Source organism: Colletotrichum truncatum (assembly GCF_014235925.2).
Source record: "Colletotrichum truncatum strain CMES1059 chromosome Unknown Contig_0010, whole genome shotgun sequence".
NCBI lineage: Eukaryota > Fungi > Ascomycota > Sordariomycetes > Glomerellales > Glomerellaceae > Colletotrichum > Colletotrichum truncatum.
The window spans coordinates 392,148-411,918 of NW_027222407.1; the positions used below are offsets into that span (position 1 = coordinate 392,148).

A 19,771-nucleotide genomic window follows, 5' to 3' on the forward strand; every position below is an offset into this window, starting at 1 on the left:
ATTTCGGTCATTGCCCATCAATTCCTCCAAGAGCAAAGACCCAATCCAGCCACGGATGAGAGATCTTCTCTCTCTCACTCTCAAAACTGGACAATTGAGGGAAATAGCACAGATGGCTCGACGTTGACATCCCCACCACCGTCTGTCATCGTTGGCGATGGAGCTCGCTTGCACAGGGGAGGTTCCCGCCCACAATGGAGACCTGGCGGGGCCAAGCTCATCAATTTTCAAAAGGCCAAAAGGCAAAGAGGCCAGCTTGAGCTTGGAGCTGGTCCCGATCAAGAACATGGTGCAGAAAAGAAGAGATCCAGAAACTTCAGCAAAGAACAGCCATAGCCAACCATCTGCCAAGAGGTGGAACTCGTCCACTTGCACTCCCACGCTCCACTGCCTCCAGAACACCTCCAGAAGCCTGGAGATGAGGGCCGTTTGTGGGTACACTTTGACTTGGCATTTGCAAATAGCTTGCTAGGAGGGCCCGCCCGCGAAGGCGCGTCGCCGTGGGTTTTTTTTTCAGTGGCACCGAAGAGAGGGATAATTGCGACGAAGACGACAGGTTGGCTTTGCTGGTCACTGCCGCCTCGCCCGAGCGGGTAGAATCATGTGGCGGGGGTGCTTTGCAGGCAAGACCGCTGCGCAGCATTGATGGGGTTTCGTCCGGTGCTTTGGGTTGTCCCCTTTTCTTTTCGCCACAGCCTTGCGACGACAGTCCGTTCACTCTCGCTGTCGCCGAAGAGCGCTGTGCCTTGCACACGCAGGCCGCCAGAGAAGAATCCCCGGAATCTGGCCGACCCCACCCGCCGCCCAGCCTATCCCGCTCCCTCGGCGGCTCTTCCTTTGGGCCTTCGGTCTTCGTCCCCTTTTGACAGCTAAGTCCGCGCCGAGGCTGTTCAGGTCTGCTGCCGCCGTCCGCCTGACAGCCGATGAGGCGTTGACGAGGATGCGAAACACACAAAGGACCGAAGCGTCGACCGCGGTTGTGACGTCCAAGAGAACCGGGAGACACAAGCGATGAAGACTTTGGGGGCGCAACACAATGTACACACAGGCTCTCGAACTGACACGAGTCTTGACGGCCAAGGACCGAGATTCTAAACGGGACACCGACATTTCCGTTGACGGTTTTCCCTTATCCCTGTAAGATGATTGGACAACCCCGACGATCAATACAGTACGTTCCTCTCTTGCCGGCCGAGTAAAGCTCACGGCCGGCTGGCCCAGACAGACATTTCGGCAGGTTTTTGCTTTCTTATTTGCGGGAGGCGGTGGGTACGCTGACTGAGGTGTGCATGTCTTCCTTTGGTGACAGGATCAGGAAAAAGAAAATCCCTACCCTACTACGGAGTACGGAGTACGTACTACTACTACCAAAAAATAAAATAAAAAAACAGCCGCGTTTTTTTTGCCAGTAAGATGATTGCAGGCAAGACATATTTCGAGTTCCCCAGGCTTTTGCGGTCAGTCACGCTGCCGCCATCATCCCTACTGCGGTTACTTCTCACGTGCGACCGACGTGGTCTTCCCCAGATGAACCCCAAAATGAGACATGTCGTCGTTAAACGAGCCTCATCTGCGCGAGGGTAACTGATGGAGACGGGGAGGGGTGTTGTCGGGAGGTGGTTGGTTTCAGTGATACGCAAAGAGCAAGAAAAACAGGCCAGATTGCCGGAAGTACATTCATGGTGCTGTGGTCTGCCGCCAGTGTGTCTGGTATACTAAAAACGAGCGGTTGGTGTTTCTCCGTTGTTGGCCTTGTGGGCTAAAGTCGGTGAGTTTTGAAGTTGGGTCGCATCGGCAGTGAAGGGAGCTCCTCCACCACACCATCACGACTGCCTTCACGCCCCTCCTTCCATCAAGGATAGGCGGTCCCAAGGAGGCGGCGAACGGGTAAAAGTACGGGATAATGAGGGGATTATTTTCCTTCGCTGGGACAGACACGACGGATACGGATGGATACAACAAAATGGGCAAAAGAGACGAGACGCTGGGACACACCTCCGTTCCAACTTTTTTCTTTTCTTTCTTTCTTTCTGGCTGGCTGGCTGGGAAGGAGGGAAAATCGGGCGCCGCGAATCGAGATAACGGACCACTTTTCGCAAAAAGCACGGACGCGCCTTGCCTCAAATGGGTATCCCTGCTGCATGCCATGCTTCAGCATCCCTGCGCTTAATCAATTAATGCAGGGTCCTCCACGTCTATTGGCCATTGTGTTTGCACCGTTATCGCTGAGACCTGATTGGTTGGCTTATAAGTGCTGATGATGTAAAATTGCCTCAGGCATTTTCACTCCCCCGCCGAGCAGAGAGCATCTCCGATTCCGGGAACGGCAGAAAGCTGTTGCTGCTGCTGCTGCTGCTGGCTGCCGCCGTTGTTGATTGCCACCACCACTCTTCTACCACTCTACTCTACGTCTACCTACAGGGCACCCGCTACTGGCTGAACCGGCTGGCAGCCACCGCTGGAGAGAGTTGCAGCTGGCCGCCACTTGGCTGGACCAACTACTGCACGGCGTTCGACATGTGACGTCGCTGAGCCGGCATCCCTCGTCGGCAGAGTCGGTGACGGCTCTTCACCGCCTAGTGACATACCGCAACGCAACGTTCCGCCTCAGCTGCGTCGCCCATTCCAGTCGGCCACATCCCCCAACTACCCTTCATCCCGGGCCCGGGTGTAGCTCCCGGCACCACCAACCGAAAGCAAAAGGACGGATGGCTTGATGGCTTGGTCAGGAAACCTCAATCCGTCATCCGGGGGGTAAATGGCCAAAGGGGATTGGAGGGTTCGGGAGAAAAGCAAAATATGGGAATTGAGAGACAGGAGGTATTTCTCGAGGTGGCAGGTCGCTTTCGCACCAGACAACAGACGGAAGAGTTGGAATTGGGGGTGTGCAGCAGCAAGCTGCCCTGGCTGCCGATCCGTGCAACCAAGGACGGGCAGGCCTGTCCTCTCTCTCCATCTTCTTCCCCCTTTGAAATTGCGCCGGTCGCGGACGATCTCTTTCCCAGTACTCTGTCCCAAACGTTCCGTGACGTTTAAGGGGGATTTCCCAATGATCGCCCGGAATGCGTGAGGAATCCCGCATGAACTGGGACCAGCTTTACCCCCCTCCTCCTCCTCCTCCTCCTCCGCGTCCCCTTGCCCCGAGGGTACAGTACACATCAAACAAACTGCATCTCGCTTGCGCATCTCATTGATCTCCCAAACACCAAACGATCCAAGGCCGTGATGACCCTTACCGATGGTGAGAGCCCGGCGGCCATCCTACATCGGTTGCACGGTCGCACCAGCCAACAAAGGGCCCCTTTTTTCTTCTTTTTGCGGTTATCTTTTGTCGATCGCTGGTGTGTGAATTAGGGGTAGCGCCTCATCAGGCTGCCATGACGTATCGGAAGCACGCTCTTCTTCCGTTCTAGGCAGGATGACACGGGATCGCTCGATGAATCGAGATCAGATCTTTTTTTTTTTCCTCTTCTCTTCTGTGCTGAGCAAACTCCAGCACGATTCAGCTCTGATGCGATATTTTTTTAATCATCCAAAGTTGGTAGTTCGCTGGATTGTCGCGCATTGCCCATCTATCCATCCATCCCCCTCACAGGAGACTCCGCTGTACTTGACGCCAGTTTGAGCTCAGGTAATATAGCCATGACGTCGGTGATGTGACGGTTCACCTGGGGGTGGGTGGTTATGGTTGCGCCGCAGGGTCGCGCGAGCTCCATGAGTTAATCTGATATGCGAAGCTAGGACTAGAGGTTTGCGGTACGTGTCACGACTACATGACTTTTGTATTTGGGAAGTCATCCCTTGGCTCTGGCTGGTTGGATGTAGTTCCCTCCTGCTAGATGGACGCAGCTCCAAGCTTGGACAACAGCCCGGCATGGCATAAAGCGGCAATGAGTGACTACCCAGGATTTCCGTATGTTGCTACAATATCTGAATTTACTACCTGGTTCTGCCCGAACATGTTTAGCACAGCGATAACCAGAATCTGGGTACGATATAACACGTCTGATATCATGCCAAGTACCATTTTTTTTTTTTTTGACATCATTCACTAGCGCCCATCTATACTATGTCACAACGACGCTCCCTCGGAAGCTATGATGTTTAAATCCAGAGTTCGCTGATCATATCCGGGACAAGCCAAGTAAAAGAGCTGAAGCCTCGCCTGGAAGGCCTGGAATGCCAGCAGTGACATGATACTGTCACTGTACCCCCCCAAAACCCTTGATGGGGGGGGATATATATCTCACCAGTCCACATTTTCCCGCATCGAACAAGGAAAAAGATAATCCGATGAGGGAGCTCTCGCAATGGTTCCGTGGCAACATGTCAAGTTGAAGTCGGTTCCCAAAGAAGAAGTTGAAAAAAAAAAAAAAATCATGCGTCAAGTCCATTGTCCACCAACACGGCACCAAAAAAAAAAAAAAAAAAAAAAAAAAAAAGGAGTGTCGATAAACAAATGTAACGCAGCACCGATTCGGCCGGCCGACTGAATCGTCGCCCGGGGAGGACATCCCCGGTCTTTCCAAGTGGCCCCCGGCACGGATCCATTGGCCTTCGCCGCGTCGACAGGTCCCTGGCGGGAGGGGGGGGACTAGTTTGGTGGGCCGCCTGAGCGATGACGGCGGTTCTGACGCAGTTTGCAGGGTCTTGGGTGCGGATCTGTGGTTCTGGTGATGGTTGCGGTGTGATATGGGGTGTGTGTGTGTGGACTTTCAAGTTGGGATATGCGAGAACGAGGGTAAGTCAAGGGAGTATGTTGTTTCGAGGATTGTAATCGATCTTTCTGTGAAACTTTGGCGTCTGGATACAGGAATGAGGTCTGGGTCACGGGTCTATCTTGGTGTAAGATGCAACTTGTCGAGGAGAACTAGTTTTTTTGTTCTACCTGTTGACGGCAGTGTCGTTGATATCGACACCAGAGTTTACACTCTGATGTAAGAACAAGGCCAATGATGTGTAGTTTTCTGAAAGATTTATAACAGCTAGACAGAGTTGGTGTTCACCTGTGTCATGGTGAATCAAACATGGTCGTATAGAAAGAGAGAGGTTTCTATTCCTACTACAACGTTGAAATAAGTGGACAGTAGTGTAAGCCAGATAGCTTCGAAGGGGGGAGGGGTCAAAGGGGAGATGGTATCTCGACGCCCCAACACGGTGTTGTTATCCAAACCAGCCAGCTATTATTCCTCCGTAGTCTTGCTCTTGCTCCAAAGCTCACGAAACATGCCGCCCCTCTTCTCCCTCAACACACTCGGTTCCCCTTTCTCCGCCACGCGGCCCTTGTCCATAACCACAATCGTGTCACAATCCATAACCGTGTCCAGCCGGTGAGACACCATTATGACGGTGTATCTCCTGAACTCATGCTGAATGACCTCGTGCATTTGTATCTCGGTGGCCCGGTCGACGCTGGAAGAGACCTCGTCGAGAAGCAGAATGCCACCCTGAGCGCCCTTCCGGCTCCTCACGCGCCGGCGAACAACAGCGCGCGCGAGGCAAAACAGCTGTCTCTGACCGGCACTGAACGATTCTGCTGTGAGCGCGACATCGAGGCCGCCCCGTTCTTCAACTGCCGGGAGCAGCCCGACCAGCTCTAGGACGCTCTTGCAATCCGCCTCGTCTGATTCTCCGGACGGATCGAGGTTTCTACGAATGCTAGCGCCGTCTGGGAGGAAGATTGGGTCTTGAGAGACGGCGATTATGCGCTTGCGCAGTGCATCTCTGTTGACCTTGTCCACTGAAACCGAATCTATGGTGATTCCACCCGTGGAATCCGGCATGGGGTCCAACAGCCGGAGGAGCAGGAGGACGAGAGACGACTTGCCGCTTCCCGTCCGCCCACACACAGCCACTGTTTCGCCGGGATTGATGGTGAGATTCAGATCGCGAAGAGCCAGATTATTGGGCGATGCGGCGTCCTCCGCATCCCGGGGTGCATCGTACGAAGCTGAGACTGCCTTGATCTCTATGGCTCCTCTCTCCGGCCAGTTCTCCTTGGGAATCACGTCCTCCTCAGGACCCGATTCCGGCTTGACTGTTGACTGGAATGTTTTGATGCGAGTCACGGCTCCGATGCTTGTCTCGACGGACGTGTAGGCGGCCGAAAGCATCGTCAGAGCGTCACTTAGCAACATGATAGTCACAAGAGACGCGCCTGTGTAACCCGAGTTCGCTCGAAGTTGGGTTGCCAGCGTCACCACGGCAATTCCGATGACGGCGACGATGGCCCTCAACATGAACGCCAGCCAGCCCTGTATCAGGGCGAGATGGAAGGCGGGTCTCTGGCTGGTGTCGACGAGTTCATTGTTGACTGAGATATCGGCAGAGATGAACCCCATGGCTCGAAGGGTCGCCAAGCCTTTGAGGGTGTCCATGAAGTGAGAGCTATGGTGGTCAGACAAGATGAAAAAAAAATAAAAAATCATAAAGAAGATGGTACTTACTATAGGGGGCTTTTGGTTTCAAGATCCAACAATCGTAACTGCCTCGATGTTCGAAGGTAGAACATCTGGACCAAGATCAACAATCCGACGAGAAGCGGGTAGGAGATGCCCATCCAAGGCGACGAGGTCAAAATGACAGCCGCCATACCCAATGAAGTGAAGAAGCCAAGGCAGAAGTTGATAAAAGACATGGGCAGCTCGCCATCTATCAAGGTGATGTCTTGAGCGAACAGGCCGGTCATCGTGCCCGCGTCTGTCACAGTCAAATACCTCAGGGGCGCGCCAATAAGCGTACGGAGAGCATGCTTGTGAAGTTCCCCCCCTGACTGGAAGATCATTGGCCGCAAGCAAGTGATAACAGCCATGCCCAGGCAAAACAGACACAAGAACTCAAAGAGTGTGTAAATTCCCATGTAATATGACCATGAGTGTGTTGGATGCGGTGACGTGATGTCTTCGGACCAGAACTTGAGCCATACTGTTGGGAAGGCGTAGGTGGCACCGTAGCCGCAATTCCAGAACAAAAACGCCGCGATTACCGGCTTCGACATTGTGCCGAACCAGTATTTGTAGACGGAAAAGTCGCCTACCCGCCGCGATGCATCTGGACCGTCTGTCGTAATGGAACCTGCAGTCTTGGTCCGCGTCAAGGGGTCAGATTCAGGGGCATCTGTGTCCTTGGTTTCTTTGGGGGCGCCTTCCGCTTCTTGTACTTTCAAGCTCTGGATGTATTTGCCGTTACCCTTGAGGTCGGCAAAAGTCCCTTGCTCTACCACGGTGGAATCCGCGCCGAGAGCGATGATGTGATCGGCCGATGGTAGGTGTCGAACCGAGTGGGTGCAAAGTACTGCCGTCACGCCCCTTGAGCGGACTATACCGTTGGGGCCGAAGACACTGCGGAAGACGTGTTCCTCCGTGTTGGCATCAAGACCACTAAGAACGTCGTCGAAAAGTAGAAGCTCGGTGTCTACATAGAGGGCGCGCGCGAGGGCAACTCGCTGTCTTTGGCCGCCGCTCAAAGTCACACCGTTGCTCCCGATCTTTGTGCCGTCTCCCTTGGGTAACGTAGCGAGGTCGGCCGATAACATTGCAGCCTTTATTACTTGATCATAGCGTTCTTGATCGAAGGCGGAGTGGCCGATGATGTTGGCTTTCACGGTGTTGTTGTAAAGAAAAGGAGACTGGTCGCAGTAGCCTATGCTGCGGTTGTTGGCCCCAAAGATCACGTCCCCGGAATGAAAGGTTGTCTCCCCAAGGAGCGCCTTCAACAGCGTTGACTTTCCTGACGCTATAGGTCCAACGATGATGGTCAGCGAGGACGCAGGAATTTCAAGATTGATTTTCTCCAGGATATTCTTCTCTTCCTCCCAACCAAAGGAGCCTTGTACGACTTTAATAGCTGTGGCCTTTGAATCAGAAACAAGAGCCCCGTTATGCTGCGCTGCAGGTTTCTTAGGGTCAAATGTTTTGCGGAAGTCAACGCGTGCTTCCTTTTCAATGTAAGCTTGTATGCGACCCGCGCAGGCAAGTGACCCGACAAACATGGCAAAGGATTGCAAGAGCATCCCCAATGGGCTAGCTAGAAGCACCAAGTAAGCCATGGATGTAAAAATGCGGGCGACGTCGAGAACAGAAGATGTAGTAGCAAATGCCACGACCGGCCCTAGCAGGGTGGGCGCGAAGGCAATCGTTACTACCATGCCGAGCGTCGTGCGCCACCTCCCACCGTCACGAAGCTCACGCAGCCGGAGCCCCAGTATAGACTTCTCTACAGGGCCGGTCATGGCGGAAATTTTCAGCGCCTTCATGGTTGAGATTGCTTTGGAGGTCACGGCGACTCGCTTCTCAATGGCCTGCATCCATACTATCTGGCGCTGGATGATAAACTTGGAAAGCAGTAACGCGGCTGCGGCACATGCTGCTATGAGACCAATGGGAGCTAAAAAGGCCGCGCCAATTTGTCTTTGCAGTAACCAGCATGCGATCGCAATCTCGGTAGGGTTCGCCCAGTAGTCGTGGAAGAATCCTATACCAATCTGGAAACGCTCTACATCGGTGTTCATGAGTGTTAGCGCCGTTGAATCATCCGCCGCGGAGAGCTTTAGTGTTGTTGTGTAGCGGTAAACAACAGAGGCAAGGACTCCTCTCATCATGAAGAGGGAACGGCCGAGTAAGTAGGAGTATGTGGACTGTGACACAGCCAGGCCGACGTAAGTTAATGTCGCGGCGCCAATGAATCCATACCCCTTGCTAGGCGATGAATGGCCATCGGGTTCCTGAAGGTACTTCAACAGGCTTTCAATTAGAAAAGGCTGGCAAAACAGGAACCCTATGCGGCAGAGCCGTGGCACCGCAGGTAGGAAAAAGGGTACTTTGAGTGTGCCAAGAAGACTCCTGAGGAGAGCATGCTTGCGGCCTAGGCTAATGTTCTTTTGCAGACGTGGTTCGAATTTAGCGTACATGACTTCGGCGGTCATGGCTTCGTCGAGCAGATACAGGTCGCGGACGGTGAGGAGGTTGCGGAAGCCATTGAGAAACAGCCCGTTTAGCCAAGAGAATGTTGCAAGCTTGAAAATACCGGCTGTTTCTTCTGGGCTTCGTGGCTTCTGTTCAAGGTGCCATGCCAGGGGTTTCTGAAAAGACTCGAGTACCAAAGCTGCAGCTTTGATGACGACCGTCGCGGCCGAGAGATAGGCTTGCCGGTAGTCGGTATCAGATTCTACTGAGAGCCATAGCGTCCTCAACTGAACAAGATCAAAAATAAGGGTGATGAGGAGGTAGATCCCAAGTAGGATCGACGGTCGGAGTGACCGAGAATGTTCCAAAATTGAGAGGGGAATCATGACAAGACCGGCGATGAAGTTCACCACGTCGGATGTGATAGCCATTTCGGTTGTCCATGACGCGCCGTGGCTTGTTGAAACCAGTCGACGCAATCGAAGACCTGCATACAAGGCAAGGAACAACTGCTTGGGAATCAGAATAAGGCCAGACAATCTTGTCCTGTGATACTAACGATCTTCAGCCATTGCAATACGGGCCCAGTAGCAACTTTCGGTTTGCCAGGTAGGACGAGGTAACGTGATAGCGCGAAAAGAATGAATATTGCCGAAGGCAGGATTGACAAGAAAACCTGCTCGAACTTTACGGTAAAATCGAAGTCATCACGGCAACCATGGACGACGGGACCCAGTGTATCGTCGTTAGTGCATGAAGAGCTCATCGTGGCGAGAGACTGTGGCTACTGCAAGCAGCCTGAGCTCTGGAAGGCGTTAACTGAAGCCTTGCCTGGGGCTTTATGTCATCCAGAGCTTGTGGACATCATGAAGCGTTAAGCGGAAGAGTTTCTAGCAACCAATAACAGTTCGTCAGCTCCGATTAGTCACACCGGGCAACATTGGTTGTGCGGCACAGTAGAGAAGAGGTGGGGAAGCTCTGGTGGCGTCTGCAGTGAGCCTAGAAAGGATTTTTTACCACGACTTACCTGTTACGGAAAAAGAAAAGCAATACGTGACCTAAGTGCTTACCCAGGTACCAGCCACTCAGCTCATACGACTGCAGCAACGACAATTCCACGGCTACTTTTATATGAAGGACTTGTTGGACTACAGATGGCAATGTGAGCCGCTGGACTCTCATTTGGAATTCTCAATGTCTTGGAGCAGCCAACCGCTCTAATCAGCGTAGAATTGCTGCTATGCACGTCATAATCTTGACATTAACTTGACTCGTTGATTAATGGTTGTTTTTCGTCGATTGAAAAACATAACGGTACTCTGCATTGTTATCGGTATGTCAAAAAATCAAGACATATCCAAGGTAGTTGGAAGACCGGAAAATAGGTAGCGGAGGTGTTTGTTCCGCTCAATGACGGACCCCAGTGCGGGGCCCCATAGGCCTCCGGTACTGAGACCCACCCCTCCGGCCTGCACCCAGTTCCCGCCACTTTCTCTTTAAGGGAATGCTCTTCCACGGGACCTGTACCCAAGTTCCGGCGATGAGTCACCGGGGAATAAATAAAGCCTCGAACATTCACATTGTGCCAAGCAACCCGGCGTTTTTTGAAGTTTCTACGGTGCTACACTCGGTCCTGTCGCTGATATCTCCTCAACTCGTCTTTTCTTACATCGTTAAGAAAGTCGGATGCGGCAAGTAAAGAAGTAGTGTGACCTAGACTGACGGTAAAATGATGTGCGAATCCATGTAGCGCATCGCAGAGCGCGACTTTCCGACCCCAACCCTGTCCCATTCATCCCCGTTGTCGTGTTTCAAAATGAGCCTATGTCACATTAGCTCTCAGGGCCACGACTATTGACTGACACAGGCCGCGAGTATAAGGATGTCTACCACCGCCACGACCAAAACAACGAGGCAGGGGCTTGACACTCTCTTGTGCTATTTTGACGTTCAACTCAGTGAAGAGGACCAGTTTTACAACCGTGGTTCTCACATTCCATCAGACGTCAATCCACAGCCAGTGTCACTACAGTCAAGGAGAGATGTCCTATTTTAAAAAAGACTGTTGTTTCACCCAAGCCGCGGACAGCATCCCGTGCCAAAGTAGAAGCCAAGAGATAATTGAAACGTTCATCGCCAAGACACAACTGAACCGCAGCATAAAAACCTTCTTTACTCAGCAATGACGGATAGTGACCCCAAATCCTGCTGCCACTCCCTCCTGAGAAACCGATAATACCTCAAACTCGCCAAGGTGCAGCCAAGCCTTCGGGCCACCATCCGATTACAACACCAGGGATGGGAATTCGAGCCTCAATTAGCACACCTTCAAATAGACAAGACGCCACTTAGAATATTCATAGAACAAAAAAAGGGGCTGAGAAAGTGAGTGCCAAAGGCGCAATCAATCGCATGAAGTAACACCCTAAAAAACAAGAGCCTCCGGAGAATCCTCCATCAAAACCTCAGATGTGACATAGCAAGATCGAAGAAAACGTTACACCCTATGAAAGGATCTGTAACGAGTGTAGCGCAAAAACAACCATGGCGTCTTTAAAGGTCCAGGATAATATGATAGTATCTAGGCTTGATGTCCGGTAGTCGTTGACATCCACAGCCTGGTTGACTATGGCTTCAACATCACATTAGAAATCTTAAGATTTTGAATAGAAACAGAAGCAGCAGGATAGGAACAAGCGATTAGATGCACGCCATAGTATCCCAACTTCAAGCTACTGTGAAAACAATCTGCCGATATAGCTAACGGCGTACTGTATCCGGAAGCTGGCTCGGAAGCTGGGATACTTGAGCAATTCCAAGGCCTAATCGCCAAGACTCCCAGTTCCACAAATATCGCGTGGCGAGAACCAAGCGCACGCTTGAGGTCAGATAAGAGTATATAATCGCAGCGAACGCACAGCTTCAATCTCATAGTTCAAGTATCAACTCTCAGCTCGCTTCTCCTTTCATCCGAATACCTACGCTCGGAAGCCATCCCTTCTCTACCTCGACCGTTCAAGCCCGTTCTTCTGTCATTCGCCTCAGATAATACAGCCAAGATGCGCGGCATACTCGTTACTGCCATTGCCTTCGTTGCTGTCTCTGCTGCTCAGTATACTGGCCCCTGCAAAGACAACAACTGCGGCGTCGCAGGCGAAAACTGTGAAGCCGAGGGCCGTCAATGCTTTCCTTTCCCCAATATCAACCCTGCGCTTCGCGAGGGTTGTGTATGCGGCTCTGGCTAGTACGACCTTTTGCATCCAACTTTCATCAGAGTAAGTGACTGCCGTTCGTCCGGTTTGCCGACGCACATGCCGTCTCATCATTCCCCATTTCCACGTCTCAAACTGACGAACAAACAAGGGATTCTGCATCTTCAGTTAACAGTTACCCTGTACTTGATTAAGAAGACATCTTATGGAGCCATGAAGGGGGGAGTCTTACGGTGATACAGACGCCGGCTGCATCGGCGTTCCGATTAGAAATAGCTGTGACTTGGAGATGATGGAGCGAGGTAAACTATTTCGGCGTTTTCTTAAAAAAATCAATAAAAAGTAAATAGATGATACTCTGCGAATCAACAAACAGGCTGAAACCCTTTGGCTCCTGGTTTCTCTCTTACTCCCCTTTACATACTCCATGGTGAACACGACCTTTTATTTGCAGCACCGGCCATCCCACCTCTTCGTGCTGTCCTTCGGTAGGAGATTATTCAAACAAGAGTAATCTTGAGTAGGTACGATTGGTATTGAGTCCTTCCATGAAGCTATTTGAGTCATTCGATGCCCAATGCAAGATCTTGGCGTTGCAAAACGGACATCATGCTGAGAACAGTAGTCCAGCCAGGAGCGAAACGCATCAAGTCGTTTCTAGAGCTAGCCTAACTGGTTCTCATCAGGATGAACCCCGTCCGCAGGATGCGGAGTCACTATTTGGCATTTGAAATGTGGTGACACGGGCCAAGGCATCTTGCCAACAAGCTAACCATGACAATAATGATGGAGCTGGCCGAACCTTATTTTAGTATCAAGTATCCGTAACCTCCTTTTCACCGAATTCACTATCGTTCCGGTACATGTGGTGGCGTACAATGCACGATACGGAGCTGGCGAACAGGCAATAACTTAGTCTGTGAACTTGGTCAAGCCGAAATATGAGAGGGGATTTCCAGCGAGAATGCAGAAAGATTCACAACTTGTGCGACAATAAACAGAAGCAGAAATGAATCCTCATGAGTCTCTCAATCATTCCATTAGGAGCTCTCCATGTCTACCCAGGGCCCCATTACCTTTTCCAAATCCGTCTCCGCTGCATCCCATTCCCTTTGAATGACCTCTTGAACCCAAGGCCCACGAGGTTTAAAGCTGAACTTGAACTCGGAAGGCACAGTCATGAAACCAGTGACGTCCATAGCCATCGTATCGATCTTTTCGATAGCCACGATATCAAAAGCCCACAATAAACTTGCCACCATCATGAACGTGTTATCCAACGCAACACGCTTACCCAAGCAGCTGCGCCGACCCTGGCCGAACACCGCCAATGGAAGATCCGTACGCACTCTTGCGTTTCCATCCAGCCATCTTTCCGGCACAAAAGTACCGAGATCACCCTTTTCTTCGCTGAATACTTTCGAATCTCTCCCAATAGCCCATGCATTCGCAAACAGCGTTGCTCCCTTGGCAATTCGGGTGCCGTTAAGCTCATCTTCCCGATCTGCTCTTCGCGGGATGCTTCCAGGCGAGATCGGGCGCCAACGCATTACCTCGGATACCACAGCATCAATGTAAGCCAACTTGGGCCGATCCGCGAACCTCGGCAGTCTATCCCAGCCCACAACCTCATCCAGCACAGCATGAGCCTTGGCCATGAAGCCGGGGTTCTCTTGCACGGCTACAAGTAGCCACAGCATCTGTCTCGGTCCTGTCTCCATACCGCCTTGGATGCTGGTTGCTAGGGTGAAGGCGAGGTCCAAGTCTGGTACACTCCCAGCCTCCATATGCTTGGTAGCCACGGCACGCGCCTGCTTTGTGGCGTTCCAGCCAGGCTCATTTGTCCCCCTTTCCAGCAGTTTCGAATAAAGTTCCTTTTGCGCGATGAATAACTTATCAGCCGCCCGGTGCCAAGGCGAGATAATGGCAGGGAGGCGGCGTAGCGGAGGTATGAAGTCGACGAGACTGGGATTGGCAGCAACATAAGTGACCTTATGCTGGGTATCGACGACTTCGCTAAAGAGAGAATCATCGTGGCTCGGCACCCGTATGCCATAGTGCAGGCCCAAGATGACGCTTCCCTGCGTCCGCTCCAGCAGCGGGTATATCTCGGTGCTCTTCATTACCAACTCTCCTTTGTCTCCTGGACGCGAACTCAGAACATCTCGAAGAAGCTGTTTCGACTCCAACTCCATGAGAGGCTGGTAACGTGGAGCAGCCAAAGCGCCCAAGCTGGGCGATAGCATACGGTGATGCAATTTCAAATGCGAATCGTAGTCGTGCATCAATGTAAACCTGGACTTTCCTGGGCCCGCGCCGGTGATCATCTCCATACTAACAGAGCTTGGCCGGTTGCTGTAGTACGCGCTGCGCTTACTAAAGAGCTCAGTTGCTGCTTCGGCCGTATTGAGGACTACAAACGGAACAATGCCGAAGAGTCTAGGCGTGGCCACTGGCCCTTGGATCTTGGTCCACGCATCCCAGTGCAGAAGCGGCTTCTCCAGCGGTGAGCTGTGAAGATCGCCGATGATGGGAAGTTTGAGGGGTTTCGGGGACGAGTTGGCATTCTTGGCTCTCGATGACACAATGTACAAGATGGTTAGGAGTGCGACACCGGCCAGGACGGTCAGGGTCGAATCACTGGCCATTTCTGCGTGTAGGGGAAACACAATAAGATGTCTCGAGAACAGGATGAACGAACGACGAAACCAAAGCTGATAATGTGTTATTTAATAAAAACAGCCGCACCGTTTGACCAAAATCCGTTCCTCCGTTTATCTGTCCGCCACTAAAAACCAGAGGTGGAGATGGTGGTTGTGGGTTTCCAATCCTACGCTAGGAAACTGTCATTCGATATGCGCCGAGCAGTTTGCCTAGAGTTGATAAGCCCTCGTCGGGCGTTCGCTGGAAGCCCCCGGCTGGGCTACACTGCCCGTAGTTAGGTCAGTGGACAGGTTCATCGGACAAATACCAGGATTCGTCGATAGCCCCATTTCGGAAGCAACGCCGGGCGGGGCCGGACCGCTAGCACGGTGGGTCGGTTCGGTCGGAGGGGATTGCGGAGGCGGAGAGGTTGGAACGGCATATCAACCTCCCCTGATACCAGCACTTCGTCAATTTGGAAGTATGTTAGCGCTGGGTACTCCGTTGACTCGCTTATATCAGTGTCCTGTAAAACCATTTACCTATGGCGGCACATTTTTCCGTGTCTCATGGCTTTCGACCATAGACCACATGGCTGTAAGCTCTTTCAGCTAAATGCCTACGAAACCCGATTAGTCTGAGGGGCAGCTTACAAGTTTCCATAAGCGTGAAACGCGTCACTCTTTAGTTCTTCACGAACTTTGGCAAGCATCGCCAGCACTTTCTCCTTGGGCCATCCCAGGACCTCACAAAAGACCCGGAAAGTGAATGCTTCCAGCCCTGCTAGAAGCTGTACCAAGTTACACATGCCGAGGTCTTTATAGTAAGGGTCTTTTGGCCAGGGACCGATTGGCCATTTGTGTACGAAATGTTGGACCTCGACGAAGCCAGCATTCCTGACCCATTCTACTAGCTTGGGGCCGGGACGGGATTCGCGACCGATGCTAGTAGTAGCGTTGACGAACTGGTCGTTCCATTGCCAGGTATAATGGTTTTCCGTAAGAGAAGCATCATCTGACTTGAACAAGAAGTCATAATCCTGGAACTCGGCCCATCCTCCAGAATTCAAATGACTATGGCACGTAATTAGTAACTAGAATGCTCTGATTTCTGATGATAAACGTACTCATAAACGTTCCCCACTAGTTTTGGCCAGTCACCAATTGCTCCTGCCAAATACCTACTAAAGATGAAATCGAACTTGAATGGATATAGCCATGGGCTTTCAATGTCATCAACCTCGAACTTCACGTTGGGTGGAACCCTGTTGTGCTAAAGTAAGTAAACATTTTAGATGGCATTTCCAAAACATGCCGGAGAAGGCTTTGTACCACTCTGGTTGAATAGGGCTCAAGTCGTTGCCAATGATCTGTTAGAGTTTGGTAAGGCAGGTAATTTCTTTTAAGAGACGGCATCAAATACCTCGGCATTTTCGAGCATATCCGCCATCTCAATAGCCCCTGAATCGCATGTAATTAGGTGCGTTCTCAAACACAAATTCAAAAGCTCACGCACAAATTCCGCTGCCTGTTCCACTATCTAGAACTCGTTGGACTTTGTGGGTTTCCAACGGTGCCATGTAGAGTTTGCCGCCAAGAGTCTTCAAAATCAAGGTATGGGTAAAATCTAGCCGATCGATCTCGTGCTTCAAAGGTCGATTGCTTAGCGACTGTATCTGATTATGTGATTGCATACCTATTTACTGGGTTATTTTACCTCATCGTTCGGTGCAAAGTAGGCTAAGGAAGGATTAGCTCACCATGGACCAGATAGCTCAAGTGTGTACAAGAGTAAAACTTGGATAATGGTCACGTTACTCACATCCCGATCGATAAGCATGGTAGCGTCGACCATATTCCACAGGGTAGTTGAGTATGCTCGATGTCAATGTTGCCGTATACGCCGACCTGAGACGTCAGCTACGTAGAAATATTGGTAAAAATTGCGTGTCCATACATTTGGTCGTCAATACTTGAGTCGGCGTCTGACAGCTATCTCTGAATCAGTAAGTATGCTTAAAGCCATAGACAAGTATCGAATCTTACATCATTTTCTACCTCAACATGAGTTGCCATCTTCTATACACGTCGCATGAGGTTCTGAATATGGTGAATAAGGCTGGGCCGACACTCGGAGAATACTGTTATGGTTCGTCAGGGGCACGCGGGGTTGTGCACAGGGTCAGAGATTGGGGAGGGCCGGGACTAGACGAGCACGAAATACTATTTTGTGCAGCCTGTCTCATATGAGCCTCCCGGAGCTCGATAGACCAAGTTGCTGGTGTAAAATGAAGGGAAATGACAACAAAAGTTGGCTTTTTCCCCAGAATAATCCATTACATGGAATGACGTCCTCGTTTGAGAGCTAATCAACGGCTCTAACAGCGGGGCGGGTCAGAGCACCTCGACGCTTTGACACGAGAGACCACTGACTGACTATAACTCACTTTCTACCTACCCTGATCTGCACGTCGAGTTCCAGAAAGACATGGATGTAAGAATCGACTCAGCAGCTCCCATCTCACACCGCCAAATACGAGTAGAATGCGTGCTTTGGATACAACCCAATGACAGAAGATGATGATTTGTTGGACTCTTAAGTGAGGTGCTTAAAAGAATTGGAATCAATTTGTGGTTGGTTGGGAGCTGGGTGGAGAACACGGTCAGATCCGATTTCGTTTGTGGTACAATTAGAACTAAGGTAACCAGCAATATATCGCTTTCCAAATTATCGATTCCACCCAGAAAATATGTTAGACTACATGAACTGATGAGCCAGATGCCATGAATGGGTACCCAAAAATATCCTTGTCACTTGAACCAAAATGGTAAACCTCACTGTGCGTAAGGTAGGTTGGACTGTAGGTTTCACAGGGGGTGAAACGGAATTCCGTTCGTTAATAACAAATAACAGTAAATTGGTTCTAATCGATGGTTCATGATAGTTGAAAGTGGTGTTGTTGACTAGAAGGTGGGGATATTCCCCCTTGGCCTGTCACGTGGGTCTGGGAGGCTTGGGCCTCTCAGCCTGGCGGGCGTGTGGCTGGAAGTGCTACACGACTCCGTATTCCAACTATCGCAATACTAGAAACTCTCTTTTTATAGTGTTGAAGCGGTTGGAATACGTTATCCTTATATAGTTCCGTCTCCTCGTTAATTCAGCCTCCTATCTTTACTTTCTCTTGTAGTTACGGTCTTGTTACCTATCCCTCTATACGTATCGTTATCGTATTGCTATTAACGAATCTCTCGAGGGCTTGATTTGGTTTGCTTTTCGTAAGGGTATTAGCAGGGTTGTCTTCGCCGTTAATCTAACGAATTTCTTATAGTTTTCGTTTTTCGTATAATTATCTTAACGCTATAATATCGATTATAAGTCGCTTTTCTTTAATAATGCCTAGCTTTACGAGATACTTATATAGCGAATAAGAATCGGTATAGATAACTATCTAAATTATTAGTAAGTTAAGGTAGTTAGTAATTATCGCTAGGGTTATAGCAAAGGCGTAGGCTATATCGACGCTAGTAACTATTTTATAGATCTCTAACGCTAATACGCTATAAATAACTTATTTACTTTTCGTAAAGCTATAATAAATAAGGTTATTATAAATTGTAAATTCTCTATTATTACTATTAGAGGAAGTATCGTTAGCTAGGATGATTAGAAACCTTAATTAGGAGGAGAGGTTATAGTTATTAGTAAACGACTTATTAACGAAAACGAATAGCTTAGCTATTATAAGGTCGAGTAGGATAAACGTTATTCCTCGGTTAAGCGATTCTATTTACTATCGAATCCGTTGATTTAGTACTTTTATTACTTCTAGCAAGGGGTCTTAGTATTAGGTAGTAGTAGATAAATCGAAACAAGCCTTAGGTTAGCAAATTAACGCGATATACGCCTTTCTAGCGTATTATTCGATATATTACTATTTTAAGTTAGGTTTAGTAGTCTTAATATATCGTAACTATTATAAGGTTTTAGCTAGGAATAGTTATAATAGTAATAAATATCGTATTTTTCTAAAGCTGATTCTTAATCCTCTAGATCAAGAGTCTAGAGCTAAAACCTATCTTTTACCTAGGTATTATACCTTACTAAGTAAAACATATATATTAACTTTCTTAGTATAACGCCTTATAGCGCTTTTAATAGTATAACGCCTTATAGCTTTTTACCTTGTTATAACTACTCCCTTATTATAATTACTATCCCTAGCAACTTATATATAGAAAATATAAGTCTTCTTTTTTTTAAGCAAGGCGTAAGGCTCTAGGTCAGGCTTAGTTAGGCTTTCGCTTAGAGTTCGGTATAGCTTAGTTAGGCTAGCCTTTCTCTAAAAAAAAACCTTTTCTTAACGCTTTTATTTCCTTGTCGCTTACTTTATTTATTTACTTTTCTTTTCTATTAACATCCTTGCTATAGCGTTCGCTTCTTCTATCGATTACGACTTACGTATTATTTACTAGCTTTTCTCTTTATCTTTAGCAGAATCGCCTTATTTTTCTCTTTCTCGAGATTATCTTTATTTATTCTCTAGACGTTTAGTCGCGATTAGATAGTATAACGCCTTAGAAACCCTAGACTTAGACGCCTTGCGAGAAAGGCAGAGTTCGTAATAGCAAGATTAACAAAACCTTTACTTTTAGTAGTAAAAAAAGCAATTAGCATAATTAGGTATAGCGACTTTATACCTTAAAGGTAGCGAAAACCTATCGTTATAATACTGCTCTTCGGAAGAAGCGTTAGCCTTCCCTAGGTAAAGATTAAGACTGTATTTTTACTAATTTAACTATAACTAAAAAGTCTAAATCAAGCAAGTCTAGTAAGGAAGGCGATAGTAATAAGTCTAACGCTAGCGACTCGACCCCTAGTCCCCTGCCTACCGCTAGCCTTGCTTAACGCTCCCCTACCCCTTCGTCTATAATAAAGTCTAGCTTTAATAACGCTTTCCCTTCGCCCCCTCCTAGTAAGTAACTTCCTAACCCTTAGTTAGAAAGTAATAATACT

At 49.5% G+C, this 19,771-nt stretch overlaps 5 protein-coding genes across 5 annotated transcripts; 1 reads left to right on the forward strand and 4 right to left on the reverse strand.

Annotated features, from left to right (window-relative positions):
- Positions 1-2,283: 2,283 nt before the first annotated feature.
- On the reverse strand, positions 2,284-2,586 carry CTRU02_213579 (uncharacterized protein; the record flags this gene model as incomplete). Its single annotated transcript, XM_070206088.1, has 2 exons — positions 2,284-2,359; positions 2,420-2,586. 2 exons carry the CDS (start codon positions 2,584-2,586, stop codon positions 2,284-2,286), a joined length of 243 nt encoding a protein of 80 aa, XP_070060120.1.
- A 2,597-nt stretch (positions 2,587-5,183) lies between these two features.
- CTRU02_213580 (ABC multidrug transporter) lies at positions 5,184-9,669 on the reverse strand (the record flags this gene model as incomplete). The annotated part of the gene is made up of 3 exons (XM_036730695.2): positions 5,184-6,387; positions 6,447-9,412; positions 9,463-9,669. The coding sequence occupies 3 exons, from the start codon at positions 9,667-9,669 to the stop codon at positions 5,184-5,186; spliced, it is 4,377 nt and encodes a 1,458-aa protein (XP_036577471.2).
- A 2,293-nt stretch (positions 9,670-11,962) lies between these two features.
- On the forward strand, positions 11,963-12,148 carry CTRU02_213581 (uncharacterized protein; the record flags this gene model as incomplete). Its single annotated transcript, XM_036730694.1, has 1 exon — positions 11,963-12,148. One exon carries the CDS (start codon positions 11,963-11,965, stop codon positions 12,146-12,148), a length of 186 nt encoding a protein of 61 aa, XP_036577470.1.
- Positions 12,149-13,155: 1,007 nt separating this feature from the next.
- CTRU02_213582 (cytochrome) lies at positions 13,156-14,763 on the reverse strand (the record flags this gene model as incomplete). Its single annotated transcript, XM_036730693.1, has 1 exon — positions 13,156-14,763. One exon carries the CDS (start codon positions 14,761-14,763, stop codon positions 13,156-13,158), a length of 1,608 nt encoding a protein of 535 aa, XP_036577469.1.
- Positions 14,764-15,407: 644 nt separating this feature from the next.
- On the reverse strand, positions 15,408-16,833 carry CTRU02_213583 (uncharacterized protein; the record flags this gene model as incomplete). Its single annotated transcript, XM_036730692.1, has 9 exons — positions 15,408-15,831; positions 15,885-16,022; positions 16,090-16,127; positions 16,181-16,218; positions 16,274-16,427; positions 16,475-16,497; positions 16,580-16,665; positions 16,715-16,749; positions 16,804-16,833. The coding sequence occupies 9 exons, from the start codon at positions 16,831-16,833 to the stop codon at positions 15,408-15,410; spliced, it is 966 nt and encodes a 321-aa protein (XP_036577468.1).
- Between the last annotated feature and the right edge of the window lie 2,938 nt (positions 16,834-19,771).